Raw genomic sequence first — 17,567 nt, 5'->3', positions numbered from 1 at the left:
GAAGTAACCCCAAGTGCTTCGTGTGAACGGGGCCTTAGAGGAGACGAGTGAGGCTCTGGTAAAAAATGTCTTCACGGCATAAATTAAATAAAAGATTGATTTTCATTCATGTAACCAAAGGTATTCAGTCAAGAGCAGTTCACTTCAAAATGAAAATTTCCTGATATTTTACTCACCCCCATCTCATCCAAGATGTTCATGTCTATCTTTCTTCAGTCGAAAAGACCGGTACTTCTGCCTACGTATAGTGTGACCTTTCTGACGTGATTGCGCAATCCTTGGCACGTCACAGAGCAATGCAAGATGAGCAATTTAGGTTAAAAAGTATATTCATTTTTAATTTTTTGGGATAATGACCAATGGTTTCGCTAGATAAGACCCTATTCCTCGGCTGGGATCGTGCAGAGCCTCTGAAGCCTTTTGAAACTGCACTGATTTGAACCTTCAACATTTTGGTTGCCATGGAAGGCTATGATGGGGGAAAAATCCTGGAATGTTTTCCTAAAAAAACAATTTCTTTTCGACTGAAGAAAGAAAGACATGAACATCTGGGATGTTTTTTTGACAGCATATGTAGTAAATGTATAGCTAGTCACTTGACCCACTACAGTCTTTTATTGACATATCAGCCTTCCTGGAAAATTCCTCATGGAACACCACTGAGAAACTGGTGAATGTTTCAGAAAGCTCAACACAACAGGTCTCAGATTAATTTACCTGAAACATCCTGATAAAGACGACATGCACATCCGCTCTGCGAATTCCTTACAGACCGTGTGCAGTATGAGCAAATGAACGTGCAGTTCTATCGCTTTATCTTTTGTCTGTGTTATCACTGTCTGTTACAGCTGCACACAAGTGCAAGAGTGGAAGGCCACTCAAGGGTCAATTCGAACAGCAGCAAAAATTGCATGCTCTGACCTTCCCATACATTGAACAAATCTCTGCCAGCCATTGTCACATCCAAATCCCTCATACTGCCAGATTCAATCCAACTAGATCATAATCTGTCCACCCCAATTGGCTCCAACAAGAGATTCTGTCTCCTAATAACACAATCCACCACATTCAAAATCAGCTTTTATTCCCCCGTCAGAAAACAAAGAACTGACCGCCTTAAGCACTTATGCTTTATATGATTATCTTTCCTCTAATACATTGGACTAATAGGCTTTGTGGCTATAATTTTCACACTCCCCTGCTCATAATAATACAGCAAATGCCACTCGGTTTGTATTTATTCCACCATATGCGACTGTTTATTGGATTGGATAATGTGTAAAGTTATTCCATGTAATGTTCTATTTTGTATTTGTCTTATAATGCATCATATTAACCTATTTAACATTGCTGTTTTATAGCTTTTGACTCCACAACAGCCACACAAACATTTGAACAGCTAAGCAATTATTTTTGCAAAATATTAAATCAAGTGGCATTCAATGTTTCAAAAATTCTCACAAAACTAAGCTTGTTATTAAAACGCTAAAATAACAAAAATACACTTAAGTTAAATTATTAATATATATATATATATATATATATATATATATATATATATATATATATATATATATATATATATATATATATATATATATATATATATATATATATTAGGGCTGTACGATTAATCGAAAAATAACCGAAACCGACATTCAGAACCTCTAACCGACGTATTTTTCCCATGTCGGTTATTTCGGTTTTCACGTGACTCCGCCCCATCAGTCACATCAAGTGCAGTTTGAAGGCACACAGATGCAGGAGCAGTTATCTGTGTTTATAGATGCCCAGAATCACTATAGTAACTGCATGTTTTACACAGTTTATACAGGTCAGTTAATTGCTGTTCTTATAGCCTACGCGCTGACACACACACAAACACACACAGAGAGACGGCGCGCGCAAGCCCCGAAGCCGCTTTCACTTTCGTGCTCGTAAAGTTTGTCAAGTAAATGCGTTTAAACGCGACAACGCGCGCACCTTGAAGGTAGACCTCTTTCACCTGCGTCCTCACAAAGCTGTCATTTGTATGTGGTTTAAGCCCTGTCAGTTTGAACATTAAAGCGAGTTTAGACCATCAGATGTGTATTATGTTGAGCTAATGCCTGATATATTGAGACAAACGAACACTCAGACAGAAGCTCGCACATCACGTGAAGATCGCGCGCAGAGGAGCACAGAAACGCAGGATCAATGCTGTCCTGTGACTAAAGTAAAATCACTAAAGTAGCTTAGAAACTCAAACGTTATTTTAATACCTTTGAAGTAAGTATAAACCACAGCTTCATTATGAATAGAGACGGTATGAGTAATTCACACATACAATCACTCTCTCATTAATGCATTCAAATAAATGTAATGTAGGCCTACAGTGTTAATTTATCTGTATCTGATGTACAACAAACAGAAATCTGCTCCATAGACATTAACTGCTGAAAGTGAACCGTTTCATTAGAAAAAAAAAATCCACCTTTAATAGTAGAAAATATTTACAGTACAAACCTTATCAGGAACTTACTCAAAAAACTTGTGAGGGCAAAAAAAAAAGAAGCAAAATAATCGTTCATTAATCGTAATCGAGGTCAAATGTTCAATTAATCGAGGTTTTTATTTTTGGTCAAATCGTTACAGCCCTAATATATATATATATTAAATATGAATGGGCAAGCCTAAGGATTTGAGCGAGTTTGGCAAGGGCCAAATTATGATGGCTAGACGACTGGGTCAGAGCATCTCCAAAACTGCAGCTCTTGTGGGGTGTTCCCCGTCTGCAGTGGTCAGTATCTATCAAAAGTGGTCCAAGAAAGGAACAGTGGTGAACCGGAGACAGGGTCATGTGCGGCCAAGGCTCATTGATGCACGTGGGGAGCGAAGGCTGGCCCGTGTGGTCCGATCAAACAGACGAGCTACTGTAGCTCAAATTGCTCAAGAAGTTAATGCTGGTTTTGATAGAAAGGTGTCAGAATACACAGTGCATCGCAGTTTGTTGCGTATGGGGCGGCATAGCCGCAGACCAGTCAGGGTGCCCATGCTGACCCCTGTCCACCGCCGAATGTGCAAACAGTGGGCATGTGAGCATCAGAACTGGACCTCGGAGCAATGGAAGAAGGTGGCCTGGTCTGATGAATCACGTTTTCTTTAACATCATGTGGATGGCCAGGTGCATATGCGTCGCTTACCTGGGGAACACATGACACCAGGATGCACTATGGGAAGAGGGCAAGCTGGTGGAGGCAGTGATGCTTTGGGCAATGTTCTGCTGGGAAACCTTGGGTCCTGCCATCCATGTGGACGTTACTTTGACATGTACCACCGACCTAAGCATTGTTGCAGACCATGTACACCCTTTCATGGAAACAGTATTCCCTGGTGGCTATGGTCTCTTTCAGCAGGATGGCAGCACAATATATATAAAAATATAAAAAATTATTATGTTTCCAAACTTGGTCTTCGTGGGTGATCTAGGTCTGCCTCCTGTTCCTGTTCCCCTTTTCTTCCCACTAATTCCCTGTCACCTCTCTACCGCCTCTGTCAATAAAAATAGCACAATCCCCCCAAAATAAAACCTGTAAAAACTGCTGACTCTTGGACACAATTGGTCAAGCAGCATCAGAGTTATATTGTGCTGCAGAATAATAGTGCCTCTTTAAAGTTGTAGTAAAATCTTGTTCTGCTCTCCCTTGCACACAAGAAAAAACACTCATCCATACTAAAGATTCTCACAAAGTCACTTAGAACAAAATAAAAATCCTGAACACAATTAGCATGGTGTAATTTCCCACTGGAAAAGTGAGCAAGATGCATGTTTTTGCCCTGAAATGCACAGCTGTTTAGAGCTTCAGTCCATAACTTTTTTGGGTTAAAAATGATCCAAAATCAATTTTTGAGAAAGTACACAACAAGCCAGTATTCAAAACTATCTCCTTACATTAGCATCATTCACAACGGTAAGCTTGTAATAATGTGTTATAATTAGAGTGGTATGGTGGATTTCCACGGAAAATTCAAGCATGTCTTCGCGTCATTACGTCACGTCTGTATACATAAAGAAGGAGTCAGGAGCATTTATAGCCTTTTCTCACAGCAGCTGGAGTAATTAAAAATAACATTTTGATGGCGGATTGTAATCCAGAAAGGCCCAAATGACAATCATCAGTGACAACTAGAGATCCACCCGTAATCAAAAATAAAAGATTAGACTGTACAGAAATTGAAATCTACAGGTAACGCTAATACAGCTTTAATGAATTCAAATGAGTTGACTTTGTCCAAGTATTTTCTAGAGCTGTTTGTGTACAGTGACTTTTGTGTTATTCAGGTTGACTAAAGAAGGATGCATCTCTTTTTTTGAGGCAATCTCAAAAGCGGAGAAGAAAATGTCAAACACAAGATAAATACCAAAAGGTGTGTCTAAAGTCCTGAATGAAATAAAGATGGCTTTTGCAAAATGTCAACAGATCTGACCCGAAGCAAATGAGATGGTTTACTTTTATACCATGTCTTAAAAATCATTCCTTATTGTTTAAGGTGAGAGGGAAGAGACGCGTTGGGGATCATCCGAATTATGTCAGAGGTTAAACCAAATAACATTCGCTTCATCACACTGAAAAAACGATCCATGACAGTTTGATATACAGACGCCATCTAGGAGAGCCATTGATGGCCTATAATTATACAACTACTCTTAGAGCGAGGCCCTCGCCTGTGGGACTTCATATATCAGAATTCATACGCCCCCAAATAGCCCCACGATCCTGTGATGGATATCCAGCACGGATAACAGCAGAGAAGGGAAAGCCATATATCTGTAGGGACTTCATAGCTTTCACATCCATCCACTGTCAATGTGCTACAACCAAGGCCAGAAGACTTTATTATGCATACAGGAAAGCTTGACGAGGAATAAGGTACGGTTGAAAGGATAGGGTTGAAATTCTGATAGCATTTCTGGCCACAATAAACACTGAAACACCACAAGGATGGAAAGTGAAGGGGTATTAAAAGGGCATTTTTGGAATTCAAGCCACAGTTGATTGATTTAAACCCATTTTTGTCCCCTGGGTCAAACATAAAATGCCATAACTGTTATTGTAAAGGAAAATAAACCACTTTAAGCCGGGTTTTGTCATTGAATACGGGCTGAAAAAGCACACGGGTGTCACTTCATTATGAAATGGGAAGCATTTTAATATGTCTACATTTATACGGATACATTTGAAAAAGTATTTTTTTTCTCTACGTTTTCGCCTTTCATAGTTTTCCAAACATAAGCTCTATAAATTTTCCAGGTAGGGCGTTAAGAAATTTGTGTCTCTCAGACGTACTTTGCGAATTTAATCCCGTCTGAATCTGCCATGTCTGTGTTTTTCTCACACAACCTCAGTAAAAATTGCAGAGCAAATTACCTACTGTTTTTCGGCAAACTCAACGGTCCTCTGAGAAATCTAATCCCGCCCGAATGCGAATGTCTGTGATTGCCAATATTGTATTATATTAATGCTTCTCCTCATGTGTTTTTTGGCTTACTTGAGCTACCATTTGCGCACCAATCTTCTGTATGCTTTCATTTCAACATGGATGGTATCCGAAGAAAAAAATAACATTTATAAATAGAGCTAAATCGCAGAAACTGCGAAGACAGCCCATTTTAATATCAGTGTCAGGTAAGCTATTTGTCTCTGCTCACTTATGTGGGTTCATTATAAACAGCCACTTCTATAAACGTATATGAAGTCTATTTAAATAGGGTTTTAATAATACATTAAATAAGTTATACCAATAAGTAATTCATTAAAAAAACAAATACTTCATACGTGATGCACGCAAGCACAGCAGATGAGCTTCTGTAACGCCCACCCACTCCCACTTCTGTAATAAACACGGAGATGTTAGCCCCATCCGAATTGGTACATGAAATCACAGACGCCGGGTGATAAGAATTGTAACTGTGTTTATGTGTAACTGCGAAAAACTGAGCTTTTTGAAGACGCTATACAAAGCGGATAATTTGAAAACACTGTTTTAGTGTTGTGGACTGTGAAAACAGAGGCATTTGAAAATGATGATGCATATTGTACCTATCTAGGATTATACAGGCATTTGCCAGCTACTGTATGTACTATTCACTCGCACAGCCACAGTTTTGCTAAAGATTGTTATTAATGTTACTTTATACAATCTTCACATTACATTCCTACAAAGATGACAGAAAATGTACTTGCAATTGCTGTCCTGCGTCAAAACATAAGAGCAATTGCGTTTTAGGCCATTCACGGAATGGCCATGGACCTGGATCCCTGGATGTGGATGGATGAAATTCTTCTCGCCAGAAAAATAGTGAGAGAGCTTCATTATGTCTTGTCTCTCGTTATCATCTCAGTTGCCTTTTTTTTCAGTTTTAAGCATGTGTAGTAAGATGATTTAAGTATTTCCTGACATTTCATTGTGGATGAGAAACTTTTGGAAAATACTAGGAAAACTAGTAAAGAGTAGCCTAGAAATCTAGACGCACCCTAATGGCAGCAAATCTAATTTGCCACGAGTGTAGTCTAGCAACTCTCGGTAGACCTGCGCGCTGGAAAAACCAAACTCTGTTCAGGCCAATCACATCGTGTATAGAGTTGTGGGCGGGCTTAACATAATGACGGCACGTCACAGCAGAGTTGCGGCGGTTCCTAACCCTAACCCTAAGCTGGCGAACGGCGGTCTTTCGAATCGGCTTTGGCCGCGACTCTGGAAGACTTTGAGTTAAAGCTATGGTCTACGATTTCAAAGATTGTTCATTATTAATAACCTCGTTTAGATGCTGGTTATGGTTCTACAGTACAATCCTAACAATATGAAGAGAAAAAAGAATGAAAAAAATCCATTCACTCTATTGGGTGTACACCCGCAGAGAAATTGACCAATGTAAGCTGTCCGGCCGCTCTCATCCAATCCCCTGCTCCACTCGCGTCTCCACCCACCGCACCCCACCCCGCCCCCTCCTGCGACATGAAATTTTGCGGGCAAGTAGGCAGCGTCAACTCAGCAATGGAGAAAAACCAACAAACAGACATCAGAAAGTGGCCCCTGCTCGCCCCAACAATCAAGGTTGGAAGAAAGAGAAAGTCAATTGAGGAAAGAGCAGAGATTTTAAAAAAAAAAGTGAAGAACGCCGGACTCAAAGCCGAATCAATATAGGGTCCACCATTGCCCGTTTGAGGAAGCTTCAGAGAAACCTTGGACTTAAAACCGACGCTGACTTTTTGTTGAGCAGGTATGCATTTATTTATACTTTTATGGTGTGGTGTATTACATAAATAGCTTTTTATCAGTCTGACAACATGATCATGCTGCCGGTCGGCATTGGAATGTTAGCCGTTTAGCATCGCCTATCACGGGTCAAAGTAATTATATTTCTTGAAGTGCTTGACTGTTTCAATAGTCCTAACGTTAGCGGTTTTCTGTTCGAGCCGATAGAACATTGCATGTGTTGCTAATCTTGCGTGGGCGTGAACTCAAACGTGTGCCTCTGAGCTATTTTGTTACAATTGTGACATTGAATTGTTGATGAAGCAACTAAGTTCAAGTGTCGAAAGTCAACTTTACATATGATGTGTCAGTAGCGCGGTCATTAGATTGAAGCGACTAAGCACATGGTACATCTCTGTTCCGATGTTTACTTCTGCTTGACTGAGTGACGTTGTTGTTGGAGTGACGCACAGAGGGGAGGGGTGTGCGTGTGGAGGGGCGGGATGAGTTTTTTAAAAATTCAGGCTTTCTCGACTGATTTTCAACATCGTAGACTACAGCTTTAAGCTTTTCTTTGAGGAAAGAACAAAGAACGGCACTGAAGTCATTCTTAAGAAAGGAAGATGTGTTCGGAGTTTTGCCGACCGAATACGGCGAAAGTTTAATCCATCAACTAGCTCCACTTCACATTGCTCTCTGGTTTGTTGTAGCGCTATCCAATTGCGTGCACAGGTAAGACAACTGTTTATCCCGCCCCTCGGATTGAGCCCTGTCAATGGTGAGTTCCCAGACCCAACATCTTGATGTGGGTCTGGCTTGTCAGGCTAAGTAAAGAGCGTTTTGAAACGGAAACTGTGAATTAAAGGGGTGGTAAAACACATTATTTTGAAGGCTTGATTGTGTTTGTGGGGTGCACTGTAACATGTGTTCATGCTTCGTTTTTAAAAAAAAGTCATTATTTTACATATATTTGACCTTTATTCTACACTGCTCTGTCCCTCCTTGTAAAACGGTCTGATGGTTTCAGGGTTGTATGAAGCCAGTCCCTCAAAAATACGCAATAGGCTCAGATTAGTTAGCTGGCCCAGTGTGTTGTGATTCGCTAACCGCAGTGCACGTTTGTCGGAAACGTCACGCCCCTTCCCTTCACCGGTAGACTGTTCTTTGGTCAGTATTAGAAACGATGGCGTCAATAAAACCATACCAATCTGAGCCCGAATCAGACCCAGAACATTTTAATGAAGATGATCGAGCAGAACCTGTTCAGTCCTCAAGAGTAAAGACTGCGGATCTATAGTGATCGCTACTGAATGGCACTGTTACTTTTGCATTTTTAGAATGATTATAGCCAAATATCTGTCGCAAGAACTATTAACCCAAAACACTAAACACTGGCTTTACTAGTAAGTTAGCCAAATCACACACAGAACCATGTTTAGCATGCCTGTAGATAAACAATACATAAAAGCTCTAATCAAAGAATCATTTACACTAATGCCAAGTTCGCTGTTGAGATTTTAACGCTAGTGTTTGTAACGTTAGGTGTTCGTCGGATAACGTTAAGTATGAATAAGCATTTAACAGACTGGTTTGCAGAACAGTGTTGTCATCTGTTTACTTCCTTGCAACAATGTACAACCTATTACAGGAAAACACATCGATGAAAAATAAATCAGACTTACAGGTTGTGGCCCGTAAACAGCTTCTGTTTGTAAATACAGCTTTCAGGACAAGCCGTTGTGCATATCCTGTATTGAACTCGCGAACATTGTGGAAGTTTTCCTCTGTGAAATGTGCTGCGGGAGCCCCGCACGCGCCTGTTCCCTTCTGTCTCATACACACGTGCATATAACATGCTGTATGTTAAACGCTCTGCAACGCACCCCTGTCCCTATGAAGGCTGAACAAAGCAAGTACCCCAGACCTGCAATCCGGATGAATATAACAGCGTTTCCTCGGCATCGCGGCAACAACACTCCAGCCTAACTATACCACAACAGCGCCGCGATACAAAATGGCGCCCTCGACCCCTCTTATTTAATATTCTCGGAGGAGGGGTTTATGTAAATATTGAGGCTGGTGATGTCACCAACCCTGGAGGAATGTGTGTAGTCGCCTACTGGCCGTTTGCTGTAGGTCTTAGAAATGGATTTCTTTAAAAGCAAATATCTCCCTTTGCTTTAATCTTTGAACGTTGTAACTTTGCAGATGTTGTTTATGCTCAAGCAGCAACATTACACGCTAGCTAAAGTTAGAATAGTGAAATCGTGGTTTACCACCCCTTTAATATAGATGCCGTTTTAATGCCGATTCAAACCAAGGATGATAACTATAACGATGTAGTTTAAAATGTAAAAGAACCACAACTATAATGATAACGGCACAGAGAAATAATATCATTGGAATCACTTTCGCAACGATTTCCTTACAGTTAATGAATAATAAAAATATTGACAGCCAATCAGAATCCATCCTGTTTTAAAGAATTCGAGCATTTAAAGCAGCAGATGACATCAGCAGTGCATGTTAATAAACAGAACGTTGTCATGTGTTGGTGTGTAGACACTAATATAGTTATCATTAGTTATGTTTCTTAGTGTGAACGGGCCTTTAGGCGTGTGTCCACCAAAGTGTTTTTTTCAAGCGGATGGCATATTTTTCCAATTATTTTCAATGGGAGCGCCGCATTTTTAAAACGCCATGAGCGTAACGAGGCGCTGGCGCCTATTTCATGCTCTGAGCGCGTTTTTTTTTACCTGTCGCAGAGAGTTGAAGAATGTTCAACTTTGAGTAAAACGCACCGCTCATCACTGTCACTTTTTACCCAGCCGTCCAATCACATTGGAGGAGGGGCGGGACAAATACAACACCGACCAACCGCCACATTCTGCTTGTACAACGTCAAAAGATGACAACAAGAAGCATGATAACGGAACAAAACGGAGCCAGAGCAAATACATTACATTTTATCAGCATTTTTATATAGAAACAATACAGAAACCAACTATCTGTGAAATGAGATACTAGTAACCCTTCCACAGATATTCTGTATCATATCAAGCAAAGAGTCTCAACTGAAAAATAAATGCTGCGCAGCCAAAACGCTCTCAAGCGCTCACAGCAAGGCGTTTTCAGCAGAACTCCTAGCGTTTTCAGCTGGCTAAAAACGCTTTGGTGGACACACGGCCATAGCGTCGTCACAGCTGTACTGGGGCATACTAGGTATCCAGTGTTTTATCCCGTACACACATAATGGCTATGTTCAGTCATGCAGTTACAGCTTTCATTACAGAACAGCATGCTTCCAGGTTTCTGGAAGTGCGTTTAATTGGCAGCGCCGTGTTTGACAAGCATCCCGAAGAAATGAATTTCAGCCCACATGTTTGGACTTTCCATCCCCATTGTGTCCAGCACACAATTGGTAAACACCTCTCACATTGTCTTTGTTTGGCCGTATTGAATTGCCGTGTGCACTGATGGGAGATTGCTGGACAGAAAGCAAGCAACGGCTGGGCACGACTTCCCAGATTCTCTAAAGATTAACTCAAGAGATAAAGTATCTGGGCTTCCTCCACATCTACACTTCATCCTGATGAAAAGCTACCCGGGCTGTCAGCAAGTCTGTTCAATTTGCAAATCCTAATAGCTACTACAACTTAAGCAGCTTGACACATTTGAGAGGAAAATGAATTGATAAAACTCTATTTTACTTTAGGAGGCTGCTATCATCCTGTGCTGAGATGAAGTCTGTCAGTTATAATGGCCACTGCTCATTTCTCCAGCTCTACAGGATGGCAAAGGTATCTTACAGCCTTCGAAATAGTCAGTCCCTCCGGCCCTTTATAGCTAAATGCCTTTAAAGTCAAAAAGCCGACAAGCAAATCAATTACCTGGTCTGAAGAACAATTCACAGATGTTTTAGCCTGCCGTTTCAAGGGTTAAAAATACAGTAGCAGCGTAAAGAAACAGACAGTTCACTCAAGAACGGAAATTCTGTCATTCTTTACTCACCTTCATGATGTTCCAAACCCGAACGAAAAGGAAAGGACATGTTTGGCAGGATGTTCACGGTATTCTTTCCATTTCAATGACAGTGAATGGTGACCAGAGGCTGTCAAGCTCCAAAAATGACAAGACGGAAACATAAAAATTCACAAAAGCTTTATAAAAACAGTAGTCTATAAAAACTGTGCACTATAAGTCATACGAAGACATAAGATAAATTCTCTCTAATCCATCTCAAACCTCATTTGTGTAATGTGAATGTGTATTTGGCATTTTGCAATGGGGTAAAAGACACATGAAAATCGAAAGATTTGACAGCAAACCTTGGAATAGTGAACGAGATTGAGATTTTAGCTTCAGAAAGACCTAGGGCTTGTTCGATGACTATTATATATGCTGGAGTTATGTCGTTTGTGGCTCTTTAAACTCGGGTGGATTCTGATTGGCTGTCAATCATTCTGGAAAAAATCATTCTGAAAGGGATTGCAACGATTTTGTTCCTGTATCGTTATCATTATAGCTGTGGTTTGGACTTGCACTCTTAAAAATAAACGTTTCAAAAGGGTTTTTTTGTAGCAATGCCATTGAAGAACCATTTTGGGTTCCCCAAAGGACTTCTCTATGAAGCCTTTGAATAATCCGAAGAACATTTTTCCACTATAAAGAAGACTTTTTACAATGGGAAGGCTCTTAAAAGGTTCTTCATGGAAGCATAGATGACAATAAAGAACCTTTACTTTTAAGAGTGCATCTTATTATTACAATTATAGTTATCATTATAGCTATCAGCTATTGGTGTGAAAGGCCCTTTTGATTACAGTGCACAGTTTGTGTGGGCTATTTTTATGGCCCTTTTGGTGACCATTCACTTTCATTGCATGCAAAACAGCAACTTCTAAATATCTCTTTTGGTGTCCCACAGAAGAAAGAAAATCATTTTGCTTTGGAAAAGACATGAAGGTCAGTAAACAGCAAAAGAAAAAGAGTTTAAAAAATCACTGCAGCAGTTTTATTTCCAGCATGTGTGTCTGCAGGGTGGGCCGACAATAAAAAAAATGCCCAGCATTTGAGGAACAAGGAGCTAATGAGTCCATCTGACCATGCAATAATGTTAATGTGACTTGTGTGGAATTTATATAACACACGCACACACAGAATCGCATTGCTGAAGGAAAGCTAAAACATGCGAATCCTTATTTTACCTGTGCGCCTGTCTCACAGGACCCTTAAGACTATTTTTAACTCGTTTTTACAGCTGCACAACGGACCAGGGGCTTCGCCCATTATACCCAACTGGAAAAAAAATCAAGGCACAAAGAGCAGCATGAGGAATTACAAATGGTGTCCGTCAAAGTCTGAACGCTCCAGCACAGCAGGTGAACGGTTTTATTCGTCCCATGGGATCCCACCCCTCCTCTCTCACTCCCGCTCCCAAACGAATATTTTATTAATAAACATCAGTCAGAAATGGATGGCAGATGAATTTGCGTTGATTAATTAACAAGCCCTAAAATAACTTACACAGCACAATGCAAACAAGCCCAGGCAGTTTGATAAACTGGCACGACACTTTGGTTGTGCCGCGTGATAAAATGACTCAGTTACACAAGTCAGGCAAATGAAGAACTGCCATTAAAACAAGCGGCTCGTGTTGATGCTTCAAAAGCAGGGCTTGACATATTCCTGAAAGGGCATTGTATTATGCACACTTCACTCCCCCGCTGAGAGAAGGTTAGAGGACGCCACGTGAGGATGATAGCAGTAATAAACAGCTGTTTACAACCGTGATCCCATCCTTAAACCTCTATAATCAGGATTGCAATAAACAGCGTGTTATGCACATTTCCCCCTAAATGCTCACAGCAGATTACAGTTGCTGTGAAATGCAGGCAACTGCGAGATATAGATTTTTTTTTCAAACAAGCTTTGAAAAGGACAGAGAGAGATAAGGGAATCAAAGATGCAACACCCTTCAGCGTGTCGATCTGCGATGCGCTCTCTCTCTGCGGTGAATGCATGAACTTCCACCAGTCATGAGTGACATTTTCTGGCAGACATGCAGTCGCTCATACATGGAGGGGCTGAGCTTAATCCCCGACTTCTGTGAGCTGCATAATAGAAACAAATGTATTCCCTCGTGTGCAGAGGGCATGGAGAGAGGTATCATCTGACACTCGTACTATATCACTCTGAATGCTTGAAAGCTAAAGGGGCTTATTCTTTACTGCCAATAAAGTTGTATTAGGCCGATTAATCTGTCAATATTTAGGTGAATTTTCTGCTTTCAAATCATTTTTAGTCATAAATATTGTGTAAAGCAAGTGCTCCTTAGTGTACATTTTATTTGTTGTCACTAAATTGTCCTGCGTACTGTTTTTCAGCCCCAGTACTGACCATTCTGTTCTCTGGATATCAGTATCTTAATATATATATATATATATATATATATATATATATATATATATATATATATATATATATATATATATATATATATATATATATATATATATACTGTACTGACCATTCTGTTCTCTGGATATCAGTATCTTAATATATATATATATATATATATATATATATATATATATATATATATATATATATATATATATATATATATATATATATATATATATATATATATATGTAATAAGCACATTTTAGTTTTTTTCCCACAACATTTTGGCCAATTGTGTGTGTACATTATATATATATAAGATACTGATATCCAGAGAACAGAGTGGTCAGTACAGTACCACTCTATATATTATATACACACACAATTGGCCAAAATGTTGTGGGAAAAAAACTAAAATGTGCCTATTACATATATATATATACATAATAAATTTTAGTTTTTTTCCCACAACATTTTGGCCAATTGTGTATACCGGTATATATATATATATATATATATATATATATATATATATATATATATATATATATATATATATATATATATATATATATATATACACTATATACGTGTGTCATGAAAAAAGATGCACATCCAAAAAAAGTCCTTCAATAATACATTCATGTATTCTTTAAAGTCATACTCTTTAAATCTCTTTCAAGGCAACACTTTCTGAACCAAAGCAGCTAGTGAGAAGACACAGAATAGCCAAGATGACAAACAGCCTCCTGAAATTTCTCAAATTATATTTGCTTAATTTATTCTACAATGTTCGTGTATTTGGGATTTGTTAATAGTGGCATGTGTTTCAAAATATTCAGCAGCTCCGAGTGATATCACACTGAATTTTTGATTGCTTGCTATATAAAACGAAATCTGACATGCATCTGACCGTGATCATAGTTTTCACGAATGCATCGACACTGGTCTAATATCTTCATGATGCGCGTGCAACATACCTGCTGTTTATGCTGCTGACCATCCTCGAGTTCTGAAACACTGTTCATGATTTTCCATCGATCATTTACCATTCTCTGGAATCCTTACCATCCGAGAGTTGTTTTCACAGGCATGAGGAGAGAACGGGACTGTCAGTCTTAAATTCCAGCATCCAAGAAAGAGAAAAATGAAACAACACAACAGTCTAGGGGAACTAAAACTACTTCACAAAATGATTCGCACAAACCTACTGAAAACCGGGGCACAGAACTAGAGATCCACACTCATTTTGTAAAAGAAAAATATACGTACTTCAAGGGACTTATATCCCTCACCCCAAAAAGAAACAAAACAAGAAAATGCAGTCCGAGAGCAGACCCGATCTCCTCAACGCTCTCAAACACTGAGGCGAAGGTGTGACGGTTTGCGGATGATGCGTTCCGTTAGTTGACAGGTAACGTTATTCCTCCTCAGATATGAAACTTTCCCTATCCAGTCAGTGAGAAACAAAAAACCGCGGGTTTAGATAATAAAACACAAAGTTATGCGAAATAACTATATGTTAAGCATCCGTTTGATTTGCTTCATTCCTGTGGTGTGATAACACGCTCCTGAAATCCGCCCCCCCTATCTTGTGCTTACACCGTGTCTGCTTGCGATGTCCGATCCGTGAACGAATCGTTCTTTTGAGTCGGATCTTTTTAATGAGTCATTTGAACCGGTTCACTAAACAGGTCTCACGCACTGGACTGAACGATTCGATCACGAATGGGTCCGTATCGAGGATTTGACTGATTGAAGATGACAATGTTTCATGTTATTTATTTCTATTTTCATTCATTTATTGTATGTTTAATGTATGTTGCTTTAGATGTTTTGTGAATTTATTTTCTTAGTAGAGTATCTTGGAAATTGTAGCCTACTTTATTCCTTTCTTATCCTGTCTTCTTAAGTGTTTTTGTGTGATATATGTATCTCCTGTGATCTTTGTGGGGATTGATGGGGCGAATAGCAGAAACGTTACAAATAAAACGTACTTAATAGGCCTACGCCTTTAAAATGGGTTTAATGTAAACGAAAGTCGGTTTGATTTAAATAAATACATTTAAAAGAATCAATGAATAAATGTAATTTTATCAAAATGTGCAAGAAGACTTAAATTAAAAACCCAGTCATGGGCTGTGCTGTAAATGAGTTTAGTATTACTTATTGTACAGATGTTTTATGAACGTAAATCGTGGTTGCTACAAACTTAATTTAGATATTAATTTACAATAAACACAATTATTAATAATATATATTTAAAACATGATTGAAATAAAACTGTGGGGAAAATTTGCGCGGTTATTAGCCTGACAAGCCAGACCCACAAGAAGTTGGGTCTGGGAACACACCATTGGCAGGGCTCAATCCGAGAGGCGGGATAAACGGTTGTCTTTCAAATTTCCTCTGCACGCAATAGGATAGAGCTACAACCAACCAGAGCGCTATCAGTGGTGGGACAACAATCACAAGCGGGTTGTGGCTGAGTTGAGTCCCATGCATTTTCCCACCAGCGGAGCTAGTTGATAGATAAAATTCAGAACACATCTTCCTCTTTTAAGAATGTCTTCAGTGCCATTCTTTGTTAGCAGGGAAGTAGCAGGGAATTCACGCTGAACCGTCACAACTCTGCCGCCATTATGTTAAGCCCGCCCACCGACTCTATACACGATGTGATTGGCCAGACTAGAGTTTGGTTTTTCCAGCTCACAAGTCTACGGAGAGTTGCTGAACGACCCTAGCCTGGCTCCGCCCTCTTACGTATTTCCGCTCAATTTTCATTTTCCTTCAGTACTACGTCTGGGACTGCGGTATATTCTCTGGTTTTCTCCAAACAAATTTTTACCGGTCCTATCAGCGAACAGAGGGAGTGGCTGAGAATGATGACGTTGATGTCGTGCGCTAGTTTGAGTAGTCGTTCAGTAATGGCGGCGGAGAAAGATGCGAGGGAAGCCATTCATTCCGTTGTGGCACCGCTGCCGAATATCCAGAAGTTAAAGCCTTTCCAGCTCGCTCCGTTAGTGCTGAAGGAGTTGGCTGAAGCCCTATTCAGATGGAAATTGTTTCTCGTGGGGTCCGAAGGCATTGTCATCATTTACAGGGGCTAGTCAGTGATTTTATTGCTGTCCGTCTCCCACCACTTGCGTAAAAATCCCCTGCCGAATTACCTACTGTTTTAGACAAACACCAAGGTCGTGTGGAAATTTAATTGCTGTCCAAATCCACATCTCTGAGTTTTCGAGAATATATCACTTCAAAATTCACTGTTTATATCCTTTTTGACCACTGCAGAGCACCGGTTATGGCAGATCCAGAGTGGCTCTGGGCAGATCCAATAGTTTTAAACTTCAACAGAGTACCCGCCTTCAAGGAAGTAAACGCTTGTCAATGGAGAGTGGCCAGACTCTCTGTACAAATAAAAATGTACGCGAGTCTGGTAAGACCAGGCTAAGACGACCCTGGCTGCAAATTACATTTGCTGCCGCTAGGGTGCGTCTAGATTTCTAGGCTACTCGGTTATACCATGTGATGAAAATTATTATCAAGCACACGCCAACTAGTCTCATCAAATAAGGGTTTGAATCGGTTCAAGAAACAAACTGTTTGAATGAAACAATTCATGTAAAGGCCAGTTCAAACCAAGGACGATAAAGATATAGTTCTAAAAATCATTCTCAATATTAAAGAATAACAGAGTTTCAGAACGATTTTATCCAGCTGATGAACGATAAAACGTTGACAGCCAATCAGAATCCATCCTGCTGTAGCGCGCTTAGAATAAACAGAACGATGTCGTCCGCTGGTGTGGATGCTAATTTAGTTATCTTTATAGTTATCGTTCTTGATGTGAAGACAACACTTTAACAGAAACTATAATGTTAATCAGATATTAGCAGCATAACATTACTGACATGAAGAATAA

General features: G+C 39.8%; 1 protein-coding gene across 3 annotated transcripts in view; it reads right to left on the bottom strand.

Moving 5' to 3' along the window:
• fibcd1a (fibrinogen C domain containing 1a) overlaps window positions 1–15,280 on the bottom strand; it is a 201,222-nt gene extending 185,942 nt beyond the window's left edge. The window contains exons 1-3 of one of the 3 annotated variants that reach the window (XM_079826745.1): window positions 14,915–15,253; window positions 14,623–14,705; window positions 11,248–11,355 (exon numbers count right to left, since the gene is read on the bottom strand). In XM_079826745.1, the coding sequence (XP_079682871.1) occupies window positions 11,248–11,253 (6 nt within the window). In that variant the 5' untranslated portion in view covers window positions 11,254–11,355; window positions 14,623–14,705; window positions 14,915–15,253. Of the gene's footprint in view, window positions 1–11,247; window positions 11,356–14,622 lie in introns of all 3 variants that reach the window. The other 2 variants (XM_079826744.1, XM_079826743.1) reach the window with 2 other exon arrangements.
• Between the last annotated feature and the right edge of the window lie 2,287 nt (window positions 15,281–17,567).

This window comes from Gobio gobio (genome assembly GCF_949357685.1).
Source record: "Gobio gobio genome assembly, chromosome: 10".
Lineage (NCBI taxonomy): Eukaryota > Metazoa > Chordata > Actinopteri > Cypriniformes > Gobionidae > Gobio > Gobio gobio.
The sequence above is the reverse complement of the archived record's forward strand: the minus strand, read 5'-3'. Positions and strand labels throughout refer to the sequence as shown.